Source organism: Ictalurus punctatus, chromosome 3, assembly GCF_001660625.3.
Source record: "Ictalurus punctatus breed USDA103 chromosome 3, Coco_2.0, whole genome shotgun sequence".
NCBI classification, from domain to species: domain Eukaryota; kingdom Metazoa; phylum Chordata; class Actinopteri; order Siluriformes; family Ictaluridae; genus Ictalurus; species Ictalurus punctatus.
The window spans coordinates 13,104,487-13,127,467 of record NC_030418.2 but is presented as its reverse complement, the minus strand read 5'-3'; the positions used below and the strand labels follow the sequence as shown (position 1 = coordinate 13,127,467).

Genomic DNA, 22,981 nt, shown 5'->3' with positions numbered 1-22,981 from the left:
ACAGTGTCTCATGTCACTTAATTATGTTTTATTTTGTGTGTGTGTGTGTGTGTTTGTGGGCGAAGTGGGGATGGGGTCGGTGGGGGATGTAGGTGTGGGTGAGTATGTGTGGGTGTTTTTCGGGTGGAGGGAGCAGAAGCTTCCATTATATATATATATATATATATATATATATATATATATATATATATATATATATATATACACACACATATATACAGTCATGTGAAAAAATAAGTACAACGTATGGAAATTGTTGGCTTTTTTGACATATATGGACAAGCAAACATTTGATCCTCTTTGAAACAGTGTGTATTAATAAAGGTGATACACTTTCTCAAACGACACATAAAATTAAAATAGTGAGAAACTACTGAGGATTTTTATTTGTTCCAAGAAAGAAGGAATTCCAGTCAGAGACCTTAATCAGGACAGGAGGACCTCTTTGGGAACATGTTTGATCAATCAGTGGTCTGCACTATTTTTAGCTCAGCCCATATGTCCTGGCTTGTCTCACATGTTGCCTAGGTAAGAAGGGTAACCAAATTCGACAAGGGTACTTAAACATGGCTCACTTAGTGGTGGAAATAGTGACAACATGGATGAGTATGGGTAATGTGCCAAACTGAGCCAAGCTCTTGAAACGACTTATGTAACGGAGCTGACTTTCATTATGTATACGAATAATTATTACATTCATTAAAGCAGAAACCATAACACAAGTTTTAAGCAATAGAAAGCATGACAATTTCTTGAGAAACCCCTGAATTGGTTGTCCTTTCTAATTCAGACATGCAACCTTCAACTGAGCCTATATCTGCCGGCATGTGACTATAATTATCCTCCATCCCTTACTGACCTAATCACCCTACCCAGAAACCTCCCATGTTCTAGAGACGAATTTCACTGATGCCAAATACTCATCATCCCAGGCCTTGCAGCCATGAATGAGCTCATTCTACCAAGAGCAGGCCAGAATCCAAGAGCATTAATTACCTGAAGACAGACTTCACTGGAACAAAACAAAACAAAATGACGAGCACAACCCCCCCCAAAAAAAAAAAAAAAAAAAAAAAAAAAACACAACACAACACATCAGCAACAAGACCACTGGCAATATGAAGGACACCAAGAAGCAGTTCTAAGTACCATAATAGGAAAAGCACACAGGGAGACACATCATTATAATTTTAACGTAAAAATGCAGCTACATTTCCCTACACTCAGTAACGCAAAGTTTCCTATTAACATACATCCATTGTACACTGTAGTGCTAATAGAAATGTAGGTAACAGAAACATATGCAAATGAGACTTAATATTAATATGAATTAATGTAACTAGGAACAAATACATTTTGGCCCCTTAAAAACTGAGAATGTTGTTAAGTAATACTAACAAGTTTCATAAGAGCTTATTCATTAATCTTCAGTAACTGCAACTGAAGAGGAGAGTCTTTTGAAGGATCTGGAGAGATTTGAAACCTGCATTTGAAGGATCTGGAGAGATTCTGTATGGAGAAATGGTCTCAGATCCCTTGCCATGTATTCTCCAACCTCATCAGGCATTATAGGAGAAGACTCAGAGCTGATATCTTGGAAAAGGGAGGTAGCACAAAGTATTGACTAAAATGGTGCCAATAACTGTTGCACACCTATATTTAACAAAGTTTTTCTGGGGATAAACCTATGTTTTGTTTGTAATTGTTTGATATCCATGAGAGCAGAGTATTTTTGTGAATTGTTTGAACAAAAGATCAAAAAGTTAAACAATAAAGACCATTTTTCACAGCCTTCTTTGCTCATATTTACCAAGGATGCCAATATTAGTGGAGGGCATTGTATACCCACTGAAGCTCTGTTTTACAAAATGTCAGTTATTCTTGTTTAAACTTTTAAGGGATTTGAGGCAATTAAAAAAAAATAATAAAACGAGAGCGATATTAGTGAATTATTGGGATTTTAAAGAAATGGCAAAATGAAAAGGAGCCAAAAACAAGAGCAGAGGGCCGTTGGGAGAACTACTGTGACACATCTTTGTTACATCGACTGAAGCTAATGGTCAGTGACTAGCCAGCTTGTGTCAGGAGATCAGCCTGAGGTTTTATTGGTTTTTTTGGTCCTCTGCTAGCATTGCTGAAAGCACAGTGTGAGTGGTCAGCCGCCCAGACGCTGTATCACCATCACTGCTCCGACAGCCAAACTGACATGATCAGTTGGAGAAATCACTCTAGGCTTTCTTGTTAAACAGCATATATGTCATCCCTACCTCAGGAGAGAGAACCACAGTCAGCATGAAGGACCAGCGGTAAGCAGTGCTGCACTGTGCCATTACGAATGTTCAAGACTATAAATCAACTGAGAAGACGATTACCAAACTAGTGTTTGAAAAGCATTCTCCTCTTCTTTTTTCCCCAAATTCAGTTTATAATTCTAGTTTCCATGTACTTGCTTTTTAAGCACATACAGCAAGATAGTGACTGCCACTACACATCAGAAGGAAATTTGTGGATTCTTCAAAAGTGACTTCTCAATTGAAAAGAAAAATACAGCAACAAGAGGAAACAGCTAGTTGCCCATGCTCTCACCTGTGAAAACTGTGGTGATGCACTATGACAGGAAAGGTCATTCTTTGAATGGTCATCCTGGATTTATTTACACTTAAATGTCTACCAAGGATCTGTTCATCATAAGTGAGTAAACAGACAAAGTTGTCCTTGACCTTAGAAACATTCCTTTAAACGCTCCTAACCAAACCGCTCCTCAGCAAGGCTCAATTACATAAGTAATAAATATGACAGGACATGATGCCGCATGAACATGATCAACAACAGGGTGGTGTGATGCGGCCTGTCACAAAGTGGATTCGGTTGCATTTTCCCATTAATTAAAGAATGGCGTGTCGTACTTTTTAATCAGTGTATAATTACTTTCAATTTTGTTGAAAAGCTGCAAGTTAGTTCCTGTTATCACTTACAGTGTTAACAGACGTTCACTCGCCAGTCTCTGTTTATTATCTTCAAGTTAATAAGACAAAAAAAAGCATTTTTTTACATTACCATGAAACTGCAAAGTCCTTTGTCCTGAAGATTCTCATGTAACAGGAAACTCATCAAGGACTGACCCTGGAGACTCCTTCCTAAGATGCTACATAAATATCTCCATACATAAGTTGTTGTTGTTAAATGACATGTTTGTTTAAAAAAAAAAAATTTTCCAAATTAGTCTTAGAATATCTGGAGTGTATACCTGCAAGTCCCTGTGAATGATCTATTAATACTATAATAATGTGAATTATCTGTAACACATTGGCATGAGCAGATCAATATAAACTGACAGCTAGCCCTGCAGCTGGAACTACTCTGAGTCATGCGGTCATAGAAAATTAATCAGCACCTCCTGTCAATCGGAATTCAAGAATTCAACAGCACGGTGGTATAAAATAGTTTAAGGTAAAAGCTGTAAAAAAGATCTATAGCAGAACGAAGGGCAGACAGACAACTAGCTGTTTTTCCTCTTGTAGCCTGACAGGGAGAAGCACCACGACCACTTCAGAATGCAATATACATGCGAGACTGAATTATAGTTTAGAATTATTACTCATGTCACTTAATATATAATAAATCAATCATTTCAAATGTTCTGGGTGGTGAAGAACATGTGGCAGATTAAAGTTTATATGTTTTTAAGATACTGTGTCCATGTTTAATATTTAATAAAAACCAACTGCATTCAATTGTACTACAATTGGTATAAATTTAGCTACTGCAATATATACAGGTGGGGGAAATAAGTATTGGATATTTCAACATTTTTTTTCAGTAAATATACTTCCAATGAGGTTATTCACATAAATTTTTCACCAGAAATCAGTATTAACTTAAGAAATCTGGAAATATAAACAATTCACAACATTAAAGTCCATAAATAAAGTTATATGTAATCAAGTGGAATGACACAGGAAAAAAGTATTGAACACGCTAAGAAAAAGTAGGTAAGGCAAGGAACCAGCTGAAATCCATAAGTAGTGAATCCTATCTGTGCAAATTAATATCAGCTGGGTTAGTAAATTGATGGACTATAAAAAGGTTTGTCGTTACCAAGGTGTCACAAAAGAAACATCTCATGATGGGTAAAAGCACTCTCCCAAGACCTTCAGAACCTTATTGTTGCAAAACATATTGATGGAATGAGAAAAGCCCTTTCTTTATATTTCTTTATATTTCCAGATTTCTTGAGTTAATACTGATGTCTACCAAAAATTTCATGTGATTAACCACACTGGAAATATATTTACTGAAAAAAAAATGTTGACGTGTCCAATACTTATTTCCCGCACTGTAAGTTTTGGTAATGTTACATATGTTTATTTTTTGTTTACTGCATTAATGGTTCGGAAGAAAGGAATAATTACTAGATCTCACAGCACTGATCCCCCCCCCCCCCCCCCCCCCCACTAATTTTTTTTACAAAATTAGCTGTAACGGAAATGGCAAAAAAAAAAAAAAAAAAGTAAATGGACCACGTTTTTCATTAAAACATAATACAGGCTATCTGAAGAATAAATAAATAAATAACGAGAGGGACTATGGCAGGTTTTCTAAGATACCTGCTAAATTTGCTTACAAAACTGCACAATATTCTACCTTAGATAATTTGTGCCCTCCAAAACTCAAAAGCAAATTATGCTTAGGTTTAATGTTTATTGTTCGCGTTACTGTTTACTGCTCATTATAATAATTATTTTCATTTCATTATCTTTGTTTTACAAAATTTAATTAGACGTGTAAGACTTTTGCATAGCACTGTAGATTAAGAAGCTTCTTTATTTTAGTTGCAAATGAAGTCATGTGATAGTTTGTGTGATACTGCCAGGCTGTGCTTAGACTATAGTTTTATGAATCTATACTTAGTCCCCATGATAGCAAATGGCATGAACTCCAAATGGAGTTGAGGCATAGACAAGTGTCAGATAAAGACACTTGTTTGTAAATGTTAAAGAAAATGCTGTATGGCGTTAACAAAATGGCAACAGGCACATGAGCGTGAAAACGTGGCAATATTTGACTGTAAAGGGAGTAGCAGAACCACAATGAGCACAAGGCAATTCTCCCACAGGCTGATGGTTACATGTGTGCTGCTGGCTCTGACTGTCACTGCGCAGGAGCAGTCAGGCAGAAAAGAAGAACAGAGCAGGCTGGCAGGAATGAGGGGATAGAAAGGGAGAAAAAAAGGATGAGGGGAGAAGACATCAGGAGGGCTTTTCATCAGCCATGTGCACAGACAAAAAGCAGATGGTGCAAAAGAACCCAGAGGTTTAATTAAGTTTGGAAGAGCAGAAAGTGTGTTTTAAAGAAAACATGTTTAGAGACTCTCTAAAGCACGGAGTTCGAACATACATACTCGTATATTTCAAAACGCCAAAACGTGCATTTCATTTTGTATACTTCTCAATACCAATAAGAGCAGAGCTCCAAAATGAAGAAACAAAATAAATGTCCTGGTCAGATTTGACTTGAGGTTTTGCAAAGTCAAGACAAAAGATACCTAAAAACAACAGGCAATAGCCCTGAAGTTCAAAAATGTACAGAATCAGCCCTTTTATTTATTAGATTAATTACAGAAAAATATACCCAGAGAGAAACTTGGAAAAAGAGGAAGCACTTTCCGATAGGAATGTGTCGATTTCAGGCCCCTGAGAACCACAACACACTAGAAAGCACAGATGAATTTCAAAATAAAAAGGTCAACGTGGGCCACTGACAAAAGCTGATGAAAGCATGTCTATCATGTTACTTGGTGAGCTGGCTGAAATATCCATTCACTGATTAACTAACAACTACAAGCAGGGTTATAACATGTATATTTAAATAATATAAGTAGGGGTTCATATGAAAAGAAATTTATCCCTGCAATGTATGCCTGCAAATGATACGGAATTGTGCTTTGTGCATTTACGTAGGTGCTGAACCCAACCCGCCCCCGGTTCCCCCAAACCCCATACACCACCCGCCTAACACAAAAAAAATAAAGCTGCTGCTTTGAGAAGGTATGTAACATTTTGTCACACTGTTGGACTGCAAATCAAGCGGGTGCTGTATCATACACTAAGGAACACAGTATGGTTTCAGAAATCATTACAAATTCACACTTCTGTTAATCCTTTCAGAGAAAGTCTGCTTTATATGTTTTCAGTTCTTTGACCGTAACTGTTGCAAAAACTGAAACAGCAGCATTCTTGAATAACAGAGCATATGCTGCTGAATAAGAAATTCAATCTGTATGATTTATTTCAACTAGCACTTTGCTTTCAGGAACACTTGGCTGTCTCGATCAGGCCCAGAAACACTGCTAAAGCATGAGCACCCATGTCTGACAGCAGATGCAGTGTTGGTTTTGTAGAGATCTCAAATCTTCTGCTTCCATTTTAGAATGGAGGTTGAAATGGATCCACTTGTGGAGTGCCATGGATGTCAGGTTTGACGCACTGTGCTTCGCTGAGAATTACCAAGGCAGACCTATCCAAGCTACACTGAGAGATGTAAGCAATACCATAAACCACCATTGCTGCACTCGATAGACGGCCACTTCAGAGCGGTTCTGGGCAGGCCTCCAGTTCGAACCAAAAGTCAACAAACACTGGTCTGGCTAGATAGAGAATGGACGATTCCAGCTGATATTTGAGTTGGACGAGAGAATGTTGGACGAGTTTTGGTTTGAAGGGTGGTGGGAAATATTTGTTTTTAATTAAAGACAGTCAAACAAGCTCCAGATATTTAAAATCCACAAGACTTACACACTGCAGACCAGCTTTATTTCCTCTACTCCCGCATGTTCCATAGTTGCTATTTTCCTGCCACTGGGAGTTTATTGATCGTACAGTTCCATCTTTCAGTTTGCACTTGCACAAGATTGTAGAAGGAGCTTGACTTCACTTCAAACAAATAAAAGTTCACGCTGAGCTTTAACTAACTGTAAGTGCTATTTTTTTTTTTTTTATTACCAGATTAGGATCAGCTCTCCTGCAGCAGTTCTTCTATGACACTTTCTAAGCATATACAACCAAACTGACACTGGGTCATTGTTTACGGGCAAGTGGTACATTTCCACACTTACCAGTAGGACACATCCAAAGGTTTGAAAAAGCCACTTTTGATGAGATCAGCAAAGAAAGACTCCGTCTCTCTGCATGCTGTGCCATTTCCTATGACAACAGTCTGGCAGCTGGATTTGAAGAGGTGAAGGAGGGAAAAGAAATGTCAAAATCTTGTTAATGCAAGTGGTCCTTAGAAAAATAAGTTTCACATGTGTGTTTAAATTATGGGTTTCTGTTGGACTTTCGTTTCTTTATGCTGCCTAGATTCTGTTGAGTGACTACATTCCAATAAACATGTGGTATTATAATACATATGGGGACATTACAATCAATATTCTAGAAAATGGCAATAAATGAGTTTGTTTAGGCAACTACATAAGTATGACAAAATCACTTTTCATGCAAATACAATACGTGTCATCTGATTGAGACTAGTGATTTACTCACTCACTTTCACTATAAGGCCAAAAGTATGTGGACACTTGATCATCACAACCATATGTACTTGTTGAACATCACATTATAGATTTAGTCCCACTTTGCTGTTATAATAGCCTCCACTCTTCTGGGAAGGCCTTCCAATAGATTTTGGAGCGTGGCTGTGGGGATTTGTGCTCATTCAGCAAGAAGAGCATTAGAGAGGTCAGGCAGATACGTCAGATATGTCAGATTAGGAGGCCTGGTGTGTGGTCAGTGTTTCAATTCATCCCAAAGGTGTTCAATGGGGTTGAGGTCAGGGCTCTGTGCAAACCACTTGAGTTCTTCTGTACTAAACTTGGCAAATCATTTCTTCATTTAGCTCGCTTTGTTCACAGGGGCATCGTCATGCTGGAACAGGTTTGGGCCTCTTAGTTCCAGTGAAGGGAAATTCTTAATACTACAGCATGAGCATACAAAGACTTTCTAGACAATTGTGTACTTCTGCCTTTGTGGTAAGGGTTTCGGAAAGTCCCACATATGGGTGTGATGGCCAGGTGTTCGTATACTTTTGGATATATAGTGTATATTAGGAGCTATCAATCATCGCTGAAAATACAGTACTGTGTAAAAGTCTTAGGAACATCAAATCTCAAATCTATCTCAGTTAACTGTGGCAAGTTCTCTCAGTAATCGCAAACTGCTTTAATTACATTTTTATTTGAAAAGTGGTCTATTAAATAATGTTCTGTTACTTAAAAATTAAAATGTAAGAGAATTTATGTGTTGTTAAAGAAATAATCACATGCAACAAATTCTCTCACAGCAATGTTTATTCAGTTTGCTTTTTTGTAATTATGTTACGATGTTGCAGTGTATGTTACAATGTTGCCTTTTACCGAACACTCGGTTTCATTCATCTTACATACAAATATTCAGGTTTGCCACTGCAATAAAAAAAATGGGCTGTGAAAGGCTTAGGTACTTCACCCAGATTGTGGATATGAGCATAGGCAAAAAGCATAAGAGTGCTGACTCCTATTATTAAGAGTTTTCAGAACTGCAGTACCTATATTTAAGCATGAAGTGGCGCAGTTTGTCAGCCTCTCTATTCCTGCCTGAGCTATGCAGGTACACCACGTCTGTGTGCAGGATCTGACCTGAAAAATAAGAATACAAGAGCATGAACCCAGTATGGGAGATAGTAAATTTAAATAAATAATAAATAAATAAAATCACAAAAGATCTTTTCATCATTTCTACTCTGCCCATTCTCTTTTTGACTAGTCCACAGATTGCCCTCATCCCTCCAGGACAGACAGCAGTGCTGCCCTATACACTCCTGCTTGAGAGAAGCTAATCCTACTGGACACTGTCAGAGAGCAGAAGTCTGTCTGATGACACACCCACAGACCTGTCACGGTCAAGCTGAGTCTGGCACGAAGTGTGTAGATACATGTGGTGCTGCTACAGGGCAGAGGGCAAAGCATGGTGAAGCCAACTGACACACACACATACACACCAGGCCGATCAGCAACCTGCAAGGTGGCCATGCACCGTGCCCAGCATGAAGCCCCGCCCACAGAGATGGTACTGTGTGCGTGCCCCTCATGCGAGCCAATCAAATACTAATGTTCAAAACACCAGCACAAAGTTCTTTACATTTCAAACCATTTCAAAATTAACAACTAATCAGTTCAAGGACACTGACATCGAGCTTAAAAATAAGTAATTAAAAAGCATAAAGATTGAAAAATGTAATGCCTGAATTTAATAACCAAAGTATTAAAAACGTTTATTCACATGATGTATATGTAATTTAGAGGTGCATTTGAAGATATTTTTTATATATTAAAGATGCCTTTAAATACACTATATGGCTAAAAGTATGTGGACACCTGACCATCACACCCATATGCGGTTCTTCTCCAATCCGTTGCCACACAGTTGGAAGCACACATTTGTATGGGATATATTTGTATGCTGTAGCATTCATATTTCCCTTCAGTGAAACTAACAAGCCCAAACCCGTGCACAATGTATAAACCCCAAATACATTTGAATACTAAAAATAGAGATAGAAAAGGGTATCATCTGGCTTATTTTCAAATATGAAAATTTCCATTTCTGGGATTTTACAGAGCAGTCTTTTCCCCCATCAATCAACTCTAAGCCTTCCAATCATGCCCCAGAGGCCTTCCAACAACAACAAAACGAAACAGCACAAGCATATACACGTTGATTATTTCCACATTCTCTAAAAACAAACAAATTCTCCATTTTAAGATGTAGAGAGATATAATTTAGCAAAGTAGATATCAGCAGCACAGTGTGGTCTTACTGGTGGGTGAGAGGATTGCCAGTTTGCAGCCATGGCGAAATCCAGGATCTACACCCATGAGGACACGCCCACGCACAGGGCACACCAACAGCCGCTGCCGGAGATTACGCACAAACATGGCAACGGATTCCTTCTCCGCACTGGTGGTCATCTTAGTCCTGAGACAGAGAGAGAGGTAGACAAAAAAGGAATATATGCAATTTTGAAGTTAAATTAAACCTCCATCCTAAGTGGTAGTGCATCCATAGGGCAGTGCCTATGGGAGCTCAACAGTTAAATCTCTGGGTTACTGATCAGAAGGTCGGGGGTTCACGCCTTAAAACCGGCAAGCTTCCACTGTTGGGCCCTTAAGCAAGGCCCTTAATCCGCTCTGCCCCAGGGGCATTGTATCCTGCACTCTGTCCCCAACTTCCTAACATGCTGGGGTATGCAAAGAAAAGAATTTCACTGTGTTGTAATGTATATGTGACAAATAAAGGCTTCTGCAACCCATTAATTATGTCTATATTGAAATACTTGAGCTGTGCTTAGCAAGTCTGGTGCTAACTTGTTGCTGTATTTACATTCTCCCTGTGTGAAGGTAGCCATTTTCTGCTACCCTGACATCACAGGGGGACACTGCTAGCACAATTACAATGGAGTTAAACAGGTGAAAAATGTTTGATGATATTTTGCTTTTAGATCCCAAAAACAAATAAAAACTATATTCCTACAGTTTCCTTATACTATGTTGCTATTAAAATGCTATATTAATAATAAAATCCAACACAGTAGTAGAAGAGACAGCAAAGACTCCTTCTGGACTCAAACTTCCAAAATGCAATGCATCTATAGACCAAAGTTGTGCTGAATTATGGCAGAGACTCAGCTAGTTAGTGATTTATAACACGGTAAGCACAACACTGTTGGTCTGGTAAATGGTCTGCACTTATATAGCGTTTTTTGTTTTACCTTAGCGGTTCTACAAAGCACGTTACACTGTTTCTCATTCAGCCATTCACACACACACACTCGCACACCAATGGTAGCAGACCTGCCATGCAAGGGGCTAGCTTGCCATTGAGAGCATGAACTTGGGAGTTCAGTGTCTTACCCAAGGACACTTCGGCATGTGGAGTCATGTGGGTCGGGAATCGAACCGCCAACCCTACGATTAGTGGACAACCCGCTCTACCACCTGAGCCAATGGTGGCTTTATTAGCATTAGTTGAAGCTTTGGAACTTCATCTGTATGATCAGAGTGTGCAGGTGAGGAAGTGAGAGAGTTGAACAGACTAAAGGACTAAAGCGCGGCTGCGTCTGTCTGTTTAAGTAGAGATGAAGCAAGGCAGTGTGTACAGTTATTTTTTGTGATATATGCAGCCAAAAATGAATTGGCAAAATTGCAATTGCATGAAATTGCTTTCGCAGTGATGTTTGTTGGTAAATAAGACCTTTTAGCTGTGCTCATGTTCGACGCGCGGGAATACGAAGAGGGCTTTGGCTGAAAGTGCGTTGTGATGACATCACATGACACCTCTTGGCCCAAATCTGTGGAAATGTTGAAAAATTGCAAGCTCCTCTGAATATTGCGGAGTTTGCTTAATTTTGCGTTAATTTGTGTGATCACTATTTGATCGCCAAATCACTAAACCCTGGAGGGAAGGGCAAGGGCACTATCAGCAGCGAGTTGAATGGCATTGTGGGTAATGTTAACCAATGTAACCATGGTCATTCAGGATTGATTTTTCATTTAAAAGCTTTAAACAAGCTTATTATTTATTTTTTTGTTAAAAAAGCATACCTGTAGCCTCTGCTGAGCAAGGGCATTAGAAGTCTCTTGTAGGAATCCTCTACAGCACTATTTAAAATTTTCATCAACTCTGGACGCGCAAACCCTTGTGGCCTCCACCTACAAAACATGCCACACACACACGCGCACACATGCACGCACACACAGTTTTAAACACAATAATCTTTTTATGACAGATTTCCTTTTGCAGACTGCAGAACGGCATTTTTTGGTCATTTCACCAAAGATTTGGGAAGAGTTTTGTGGTTCTTACTGTGTTAATTATACTTAAGATTTGTATGCAATTTTTGCTAAGGCAATAAAACTTTGTTTGACACAACCAAGAAAAAGTGTTATGCCATAAATGTGGCTACTGCGACAGAAAAAAAAAAGAACTATTTATAACATGAAAGTGTGGAACGTAGAGGTCTAAGAAAATGCCAAACATCTGGATAATCTTTCAGCATAACAAGCAATGCGAAAAATAGCAGGCAATGGTGACCAAAACAAATAGAAAAAAAAGAATGAAAAAGGATGGCATGTAAGCATTTGTGAGTATGTAGGTGCACACTTCTGAGGTGGGACACAGACCTGGCGTTGACACACCACCTACAGAAGTCAGCCTTCACCCAGTCGGGGATGTTAACCTTCACTGACAGAATCTTCAGATTCTCCCCTCGGTTAATGGCCAGCGTCTGAAATGAGAGTGTAACCTGGTGAGACAGCAGACACAAAGCCTGGCACGGTAGTGCACTGTTGGTACCCACTCTTTCATTCCATACCAAAACAAGCTCAAGTGGGCACACATACACAAGCACATGCGAGAACACACACACACACACACACACACACACACACACACACACACACACGTCTTATAAATGAATGCCATGCCTACACCTAAACCTAATCCTACCCTTAACTTCAGTAAGCAAAAAGAAACTTTTTCGCTCTTTAAGATACAAAAAAAAAAAAGACATCCAAATGTCCCCACAAGGACAAAAGTGTCAGATGATCCAATTCTTCTGGGGACATTTCGTCCCCACCAAGTCACACACACTCGCACACACATCCTGCAGTATGCCTCCTGCCTCTCTCACTTTTCCCTAGCTGGTCCTCTAAAGGAAAGTGACATGCTGTTAAGCAAATAGTTTTAAGTGTCTGACCTTTTCTGAGGAAAACCTTTTGGAAGAAAGAAGAGGGTAGAGATGATCCATCAATCAGGACTTGAAGCAGAAGAGTAAAGCTGACAAATGCCAAGTTGCCACCTACCCCCAGCACACACTTACACACACAAACCTACCACTGAGACGACAGCAGATCCTTCACTTTACTAAACAACTAATGCCTTGATCAGGACGTGAATTAATGCAGCCTGAAATACCATGAAATTCAGTTTGCTTATAAGGGCATTTGATTGCCCTAAGGAAGCTGTTTAGCCGCATGTTGCCATGCGACATTCATCAGAAAGAGTTTTTCCTAAGATATGGAAACATATTAAACTTTATCCCTGTTCTTTTCCAACACCAGTTTGCGGTGAGCATAACACGTCATATAACCAGAAACATCCGGAAAAATCAATTACACCAAAAGCAGGGTCACCGTTCTTGCAACACCACGCTTTCCAAATGAGAGAGAGAGAGAGAGAGAGAGAGAGAGAGAGAGAGAGAGAGAGAGAGAGAGAGAAGGAGAGAGCGAGAGAGAGCCTCCCTGAGCAGAAGCAAGCTAGAGCATCCTTCAGATATACACATTATATTCAAAAGAAAGCTAACTCTCCATTTGATGGCACTACAAAGAATGAAAATCAAACCACTACCACAGTTTTGCAAAAGCAACAAACGAGGCAGTAAATACTCATAGACAGACACATATGGAACACATATATACAGGAGAATCATCACATCGTGACAACAATCCTCCTTTAGAGATAATAATCGTTATTTATGGTTCTTTCACGCCAAGGTAAAATAAGTATACCTTAAGTAAACCCTAACAATGATCTTTTAAACTGCATTGAGACACTACTGTACAGCTCATGTTTCCCAACCTTATCTAGTGAAGCCAATGATTAAACAGAACTCCTGGCTCACACTTCCAGAACATAATAACATCAGAACGCATAAACAAAATATAAATAAAAGAGAGACACAGTTAGAGTGCTGTACGTGTTATTGTACTTAAACCACTGCAATTTGGTGAAAATTACAACGTTTAAATTATTAATGAACGAAACATTGTGCATTCAAGGGCTTCTAGTTAGGGTTTAACGTTGTGAAATATAAGTTCCTGTTATCATGTAAGTTATAGATGAAAAACATTCATTCCCTCAGCAGTCTCTCTCTCTGTCTCTATCTCTGTCTGTCTCTCTGTAACACTGCACTCTCTAACTCCTCTGTCAAGTAGACTTTCCTTTGCTGGGAATCCCATGTCTGTTTCAAAGTGTGAATACCTGACCCTCTTTCCATAAATGGTAAATAAATGTCTCCTAACAAATGATACTTAACTTTTTTAAACATTAAACATGTTTTTTTTAATTTGTTTATTTATTTATATGGCACGTCCAGAATATGAGTTCGTGTAAATGAGCTGTTACTATAAAAACAAGAATTAGAATTATTAGAACTAATGCATTCATATAAACCTATCACTTATGTTACAGATGGAATATATTACATAAATAATAAAGACCAAAAATGAGATTACAAAATACAGGAGCAAAAAAAAAAAAAAAAAAAAATTCTAAAATTATTTTTTTGTAGTTACACATTAATGGAATGGCAAGAACAGTTTAAAATTTCATGCAGCACAGACTACTGTAACATCCAAGATTTTCCAAAAAAGAAATTTTTTCTTTGCTCGTAATAAGATGTGAAAAAACAGAATTTGTTGCATAAGCGGGGTGTGGTGGTCGGGGGGGTTGGGGGGGGGTGTGTTGGGTGCTACATACTCAAGATATCATGTTCTTCAAAAACAATGAAATCATAATTGAAAAAATATGAGGAATGTATGCTACAGGAATGAATATTATTCTAAAGACAGCGATTCCGATTCAATATTTACTTTCCAAATAAGGTGAAGGCATAGGCATGGAAAACAGCAAGTGGAAGGCCTCAATATAAACAAAATGAACGGCTGAACTTTTCACTCCTTATCTTTTCACACACAGAAAAACAAACATACACAACATGGGGTTTAATATACACCAGTGACTATTCTCAGTGCAAAATAAATAGGAGCTTGCTTTTTAGAAAGAAAGAGAAGGAAAAACTAGATTTATTTAAATGACAAATTCTCAACGGACTAAGCAGATTAAAATACTGTAATTGCTTTACAGCATTCCTAGCGAGATGTCTCCAGATAATCATTCATTTGTTTCTGATGAAGAAGTGAAAACAGAACTGGAACAAGAACAAGGCTGTTGCCTCTCTTCCAAACATTATATCTTAAAATATGTATATCTTTTAAAAATTTTAAACAATTTATAAGCTTTCTATCTGTTACAAAAAGTAATCAATAAGTTAACTCAGTGCAAGTTGATCCTGTTCCTACATTTTCCACAGCAATCAGGGGAGCTTTGGTTTTAATTGAATCTCTGCCAATTTAAATCATCTTTTCACTGCGGCCATTTTTGTATTATTCACTGACTATTACAAAATGACTTCATTCACATTTGTTTATGAAAGTTTTTGGCCCGAAAGAGGGGGGAAAAAAGCAGAACGTCTCCAATCAATTTACAGTAATTTTGTTTTGTACAGTAGTCATGTGCTTGGGTCAGCTCAGTTTTGTCACATTGTTTACACGCATTTTTATCAGTAATAATAGCTACTTGTGAATGGAATACTTTTGGGGTTGAGGTCAGGGCTCTGTGCAGACCACTAGAGTTCTTCTACTCTATCATCCACTTATTCATGGACCTCTTTATTCACGGTATCTGCTTTGTGCCCATATGCATTGTCATGCTGGAACATGTTTGCGACTCTTAGTTCCAGTGAAGGGAAGCTGTAATGCTACAGCATACAGAGACATCCTGTACAACTGTGTGCTTCCAAATTTGTGGAGACAGTTTGAGGAAGACTCACATATTGGTGTGATGGTCAGGTGCCCATAAACCTTTCAACATATAGTGAGTGTACTTTTACAATATTTCTACTTTTACCAAATTCATGTTACAACCAATGTCTGCTCCTATCACTTCATTTTTACTGTGGCTGAATCCAAAACGGTGTTATATTGGGTGCCCACAACAAACCCTGATGCTGGAGTACCCCCTGTAATTCATATTTTAATTAAATTCGATTTGTTTCTTTACATAGTACTTTTAAAAATAGCCTTTGTCAACAAGCAGCTTTACAGAAATCCAGATATAGATTTATATCCCTAATAAGGACGCCAGAGGCAAAGTTGGAAAGAAAAAACTCCCAGAGACAACATGAGGAACCAGAATCAAACAGGAACCCACCCTATTCTGGGTGACACAGTATAGTGAGTTTATAGTGAGTCATTTGAGTGATTTCCATGCTCCCAAAACACATAATCCAGTTTATCAGCTAATTAACAGCCGTTCCTGAGTTGAAGTTGGTGAGTTAGAGCAGGGAAAACACTAAGATAAGCAGGACTGGGGTTGGAAACCTGTGCCATACGTGTATATGGCCTCAGTGTGTATGCAGGGCCCACAGTGAGTTGTATGCCTAAGTAACTTCCCAACTAAAGCTAGACAAAATTAAATGGTTACATTAGGGAACACTGGCTGATTTTACAACAATCTTCTAATACATATTTTGCATTCTGCAGAGACACATTACAATCGCATACTTTAGACATAATTAAAGCGTACAATTAATTAATTAAATAGTCACATCACACATTATCACGTAGCCCTGTTATGTAACATCATATAGTTATTATAGACACTATATGAGTAAAAGCATTCGGTTTTCACAGGTGTATAAAAACAGTTACACACACAAATCTGGTCTTAGCACACTCGCCAGCTGACGTGCTAAATCAAATACACAAGTACATGTGCCTCCTGTCACAACACACCCCATACAGTTCCTACCTAACAAAGACACGAACAGGTTCATTTTCGCCATAACGACACAGCGTATAGGTCACAGGCATCTCAAATTAACAGTTGCTGACGGTCTATAATCACCAAATTAACAATGGTGGAAATGTTGAATGGTTCAGAGGAGAAAGGCCTTCACCACTCATTCTTTCACTCACTCACGCCTCACGCCCACACTCCCTCTCTTTCTGCTTTCCCTTCTCTCACAGAGCCCACAAGCAGCTGTCACCATGGAGGAAAGCCTGTCAATCTCAGCCCCTAATCCAAAGGCACGTGGATGGGGACATGTCACATATGTTAAGGAGGGGAGAGGTGGAATGACTGGAGGACAGAGAAGGGGGTGAAAGGAAAGAGATGGCGGGATAAAAATTTTAAAAAAGCCACTGTGACATGTGGCTGGCAACCAGCTCTAAGTAACCAGGGCGCCAGCAGTTGGGGACGCTTCCACTAAACTCCCCTGACAGAAGTGCTTTGAAAACGGCACTGAGGACTTGTTGAAATGCCACATTGCTGACACATTACTGATGCAGGGAAAGTTATGCATATGTTATACATCAGTGTACCAAAAGATATAACTGGATTGGAATGCTATTTGTAACAGTGATGCAGTGTAGTGTATAGGGGAGGTCAGTATCAGGATAAAAGCACAGAAATATTCATCAAGTTTTAAAGTAATGAGAGATAACTGCAGACAAAATAGTATTACCGCAGGAATTAAGTGTTTAACTGCTAATCCAAGAGGTTCACAGAAGTATTTTTGCCACTTGCAGCTACGAAATAGTGGATCATTTTCCTCAATAAATAAATGACCAAGTATATTACATTTATTATTTGTGTCTCATTGTTTAATTGGGTTCCCTTTGTCTACTCTGAGCACGTATGTGAAAATCTGATGATGTTTTAGGTCGTATTCATGCAGATATCTAGAAAACTCAAAAACTTTCAAGCAGAACTGTAATTTGGCGCATTTTTACCTAAACGTGCAAAACGCAGAGCAAAAATATTCATTTTACAGGCAGTGTGAATTACCAAGCCTGAAAGTGTCTTCGGGAACAGTTTCTTATGCTTACGTTTAATCACTACGATTACCACAAACCAAACTAAATGATATAAAATAGCAATTAAATAAGGAAAGATAATCTTCTTGGAACTTATTAACTGATTACTCTCAGATCCTAATGGGACTCTAAATGGATGCTTTACAGTGAGGGAAAAAAAAAGTATTTGATCCCCTGCTGATTTTGTACGTTTGCCCACTGACAAAGAAATGATCAGTCTATAATTTTAATGGTAGATTTATTTGAACAGTGAGAGACAGAATAACAACAAAAAAATCCAGAAAAACGCATGTCAAAAATGTTAGAAATTGATTTGCATTTTAATGAGGGAAATAAGTATTTGACCCCTCTGCAAAACATGACTTAGTACTTGATGGCAAAACCCTTGTTAGCAATCACAGAGGTCAGACGTTTCTTGTAGTTGGCCACCAGGTTTGTGCACATCTCAGGAGGGATTTTGTCCCACTCCTCTTTGCAGATCTTCTCCAAGTCATTAAGGTTTCGAGGCTGACGTTTGGCAACTCGAACCTTCAGCTCCCTCCACAGATTTTCTATGGGATTAAGGTCTGGAGACTGGCTAGGCCACTCCAGGACCTTAATGTGCTTCTTCTTGAGCCACTCCTTTGTTGCCTTGGCCGTGTGTTTTGGGTCATTGTCATGCAGGCATTGTCACACCCATCCACGACCCATTTTCAATGCCCTGGCTGAGGGAAGGAGGTTCTCACCCAAGATTTGACGGTACATAGCCCCATCCATCGTCCCTTTGATGCGGTGAAGTTGTCCTGTCCCCTTAGCAGAAAAACACCCCCTTAGCGTAATGTTTCCACCTCCATGTTTGACGGTGGGGATGGTGTTCTTGGGGTCATAGGCAGCATTCCTCCTCCTCCAAACACGGCGAGTTGAGGCCAAAGAGCTCCATTTTGGTCTCATCTGACCACAACACTTTCACCCAGTCGTCCTCTGAATCATTCAGATGTTCATTGGAAAACTTCAGACGGGCATGTATATGTGCTTTCTTGAGCAGGACCTTGCGGGCGCTGCAGGATTTCAGTCCTTCACGGCGTAGTGTATTACCAGTTGTTTTCTTGGTGACTATGGTTCCAGCTGCCTTGAGATCATTGACAAGATCCTCCCATGTAGTTCTGGGCTGATTCCTCACTGTTCTCATGATCATTGCAACTCCACGAGGTGAGATCTTGCATGGAGCCCCAGGCCGAGGGAGATTGACAGTTCTTTTGTGTTTCTTCCATTTGCGAATAATCGTACCAACTGTTGTCACCTTCTCACCAAGCTGCTTGGCAATGATCTTGTAGCCCATTCCAGACTTGTGTAGGTCTACAATCTTGTCCCTGACATCCTTGGAGAGCTCTTTGGTCTTGGCCATGGTGGAGAGTTTGGAATCTGATTGATTGATTGCTTCTGTGGACAGGTGTCTTTTATACAGGTAACAAGCTGAGATTAGGAGCACTCCCTTTAAGAGTGTGCTCCTAATCTCAGCTCGTTACCTGTATAAAAGACACCTGGGAGCCAGAAATCTTTCTGATTGAGAGGGGGTCAAATACTTATTTCCCTCATTAAAATGCAAATCAATTTATAACATTTTTGACATGCGTTTTTCTGGATTTTCTTGTTGTTATTCTGTCTCTCACTGTTCAAATAAACCTACCATTAAAATTATAGAATGATCATTTCTTTGTCAGTGGGCAAACGTACAAAATCAGCAGGGGATCAAATACTTCTTTCCTTCACTGTATTTAAGGCAGGTGCATAAATACTCAGACTCGTATTAGTTAACTGTAACATAAATATTTGGTGTGCTGCAAATGACTAATTAGAGTGATAAAACTGTTCACGTTTTCCAATTAAATCTAGATTGAGTAAACATTTTTCAATTCACATATACACCCATCCGATACCTAAAATGAGATGATTTCAACAAAACTATAGGGTTGCATTATGAATGTATATTACGAGTGTATTATATTATTCATGTGTATAATGAATGTGTGATTAATTATATAACACAGGGCCTACAAGACCTACAAGGCCACTTATCCACTTATCCATCTGGTCCAATGTGGAACAGCAATGGGGACCTTTTTCTTTCCAGGAATGAAAAGTTAAATAAACAACCAACATTAAATAGCAGAATTAAGACTTATCGAAAAAAAAGAGAAGCTTTTCTGGTGTCAACCAGTAATACGCAGAGAATGAATATCAGTGTAAGTAATAAACCCATGAATTACTAGTATTAAAGAGTAGGAACATACAAAACTTTTCCATTTAAAAAATTATGTTAGATCATGCGAGACTTGAAAAGACATTCACAAAAAGCACCATATTTATCCGTACATATATATTTTTAAAAACAACATAGGTCAGATTTTACCCGAACAATGTGAAAACAGACAAATAATTCAAAATTGCATTTCCTGAGAGACTATAAAGAGAGTAGGGAAGGCTGGGTCTGTACCTGGTGGTGCTGGATTCGCTGCACACTACAACGGAATGAACTGTACAGGCTGAATTTTGAAATGTCTTTAGGCTTGCTCTTCTGATCTGCCTGCTGCTGCTCTTTAAGAGCCGTTTTAGACACTGTGGACTGGATTGTCACGTCACTCCTATCACATCTGCGAGGGGACAACCACATGCACACACTTGTATAATAAAACAAAACATCAAGTAACTTTCAATTGAATGCGTTGTCGATGCTAACGGCACACATGCCGTTAAATCTGTGCAAAATCCATGTAAAGTTGGACATCAAATACAAAACAAAGAGAAATACAGGGTCAGAGGAGTAAAAATGCCATGTATAAAAGAGAGAGGAAATCTAGAGACAGAAGTAGAAGCAGAGGTGTGTCTCTCACAGTGATCGGATGTAGGTCAGCGTCTCGCCGTCTTTAGCAATCATGTCAGCTAGAATTTGCTCAACACCTGTGGTAACCTCTTCGAGAGTGTACAAACCTGTGGAACCCACAACACACACACACACACACACACTTCTTACGGATATTCAGAGAAGTATCGGCAAGTTGTATATTCTTTTAAACACTCAAATATATTTCACAATATAAATAATACAACTGGATCTCAGGACTTCAATAGTCAGTTCAAATAAATAATATGGCTAAATAATTTATTATATTGCATAATATACTAGAATAAATAATAATAAAAAAAAACATCAGCAACTCTGTGCCAACTACTAGGGGCAATATAACACTACTGTTGCTGACTTGCTGAAGAGGATACACTAGATACAGTACATTGCTGCCCTCTAGTGACTGAATCCTGAATAAATGTTCTGATTTTGCACACAATGATTTTAGTGGAATATTTTTTTTTAAATGAATAAATATTTAACTTAAGATCAGCATATAAACCCCTAGATCTAAAACACCTTTTTATAGTACAGTAGCTGAAACATTTGAACCAGACATCCGTATTTACTACGTGTAAAGGAGCCCTTGGTAGAGTGAGTTCACTAGGTTTGGTGAGAGATTTTTTAAATATACAGTAGACCATAGAGAGCATGTGGGTTAGTTCTAGGGATGGACAATGTGGATTTAAAACTATATCACAATATTTTCTGGTATTTATTGTGATAACGCTATCAATGATGATATAAATATAGATCCATGCAGCTCTGTTTTTGGCTACGAGTGATCTCTGTGATCTTGAGAGCCTCAGAAACACAAACATTGATCTAAAAGTAAAACTGATTTTCTGTAACCAAACCAGTTCCAGATTGTAGAGGTAGCTCCTCGTTTAGTGATAAACTCCTCCTCAGCTTCATGTCCGCCTTCCACCGTACTTGTTTTCGCTCTGCACGTGAGCTGTGAATGGGTCGGACACCATCGCACACAGAAATACGTCATCAACTAGGCTTTATCATTATTATCGCGGGAAGACTAATTCTTATTGTGGGGAGAATTTCTACCGGTATATCACAAATGATAAGATATCGCCCATCCCTAATTAGTTCTCTTCATATATCTGGAACGTTCTGAAAAGAAGCTAAGAGAAGTGGGAAACTTACTGACTAGGACTGTTTTGTCCCTGACCTACGCACTAGTATAGCTTTTAATTCTCCAGATGGACGAACATAACACATATCAGTGTGAACAGCGCTGCTTGTGAGGTGTGTGTTCACAAACATGCAGCTATGAGTGTTTAAGTATAACGTAAGTTAATTAAGTTAAGTAATGTATAACAGTCATTAATGCTCTAACGAGCTTCCTACCTTCAGTGTTGGGCTGGATCCATGAGCGCAGGTCAAGTGTTTGGGGTGACTGCAGAAGAGCCAGAGCTGGAGCCTCTAGACCTAGCTGCTTCGCTCGCCTCGCCTTTGACAACTTACTGCCCTTCTTATATGGTGCATACTGTAAGGTCCAAAATGTTATTGGCCAATGAAAATCGCAAATTTATTAAATTCTTTAATTGATTCAATACATTTCATGATAATCAGTGAATACAAGTTGTTCAAAGAAGCAGACTATATTGTAATCTTACCACATGGTCCAGTTCATCAGCACTTTTGCAGTCCTTCAGAGTTTTCTCAAGTTCAAAGGTCAAACATCCCTCCTTCTTCAGGGTTTGGGTGATTGACTGAGACTTCTTTGCCACTGAGCTAACACACACACACACACACACACACACACCTCTTCACTATAAGAGGTCATCCAATACATAAAGTATTGCATCTTAAGCCACTGAAACATACTAGAGGTCGACTGATAGTGGATTTTACAGATAACGAAGTTATCTGGCAAGTATACCAAAGAATAATGAAGTTATCTATTAAGGCAGTACCTTATTTAATGGAAAGTTTTTAGAATTGATTCTGAATGAAAGCATAAACACCCAAAGAAAATTATTGCTGAGCTTTACTACAAAAATAAACCATACTGATTATACCATGAAAAAGTAATGTACTTTTTAAATGAAATAAATGTATAACTAATAATATATACAGTGTCCTCCACTAATAAAGTAAATTTGAGTGTTTAAGTATAATAAAGTAAATTTTTCACAGCCTTCTTGGCTCATATTTACCAAGGGTGCCAATATTAGTGGATGGCACTATAAATAAAGTATATAAAATATACACAGTCCTGTGAAAAAGTATTTGCCACCATTCTGAGTTCTTCTCGTTTTTGTGTATAGATCATACAAAATAGTTTTAGATCTTCAAACAAAATACAACATAAAACAAAAGCCACCTGCGTA

The 22,981-nt window shown here is 38.6% G+C and overlaps 1 protein-coding gene across 4 annotated transcripts in view; it reads right to left on the bottom strand.

Moving 5' to 3' along the window:
• The window catches only part of srbd1 (S1 RNA binding domain 1), a 147,679-nt gene that overhangs the window by 120,079 nt on the left and 4,619 nt on the right, over nt 1-22,981 (bottom strand). For all 4 annotated transcript variants that reach the window (XR_008396273.1, XM_017464862.3, XM_017464863.3 and 1 more), the window contains 9 exons: nt 22,265-22,382; nt 21,996-22,134; nt 20,620-20,716; nt 20,223-20,379; nt 12,215-12,318; nt 11,636-11,743; nt 9,853-10,010; nt 8,581-8,671; nt 7,115-7,222 (listed from right to left, as the gene is read on the bottom strand). Coding sequence is in view for 3 of the 4 variants with exons in the window: in XM_017464862.3 (XP_017320351.1) it covers nt 7,115-7,222; nt 8,581-8,671; nt 9,853-10,010; nt 11,636-11,743; nt 12,215-12,318; nt 20,223-20,379; nt 20,620-20,716; nt 21,996-22,134; nt 22,265-22,382 (1,080 nt within the window). In the remaining variant the exon portion in view is untranslated. The remainder of the gene's footprint in view (nt 1-7,114; nt 7,223-8,580; nt 8,672-9,852; nt 10,011-11,635; nt 11,744-12,214; nt 12,319-20,222; nt 20,380-20,619; nt 20,717-21,995; nt 22,135-22,264; nt 22,383-22,981) is intronic.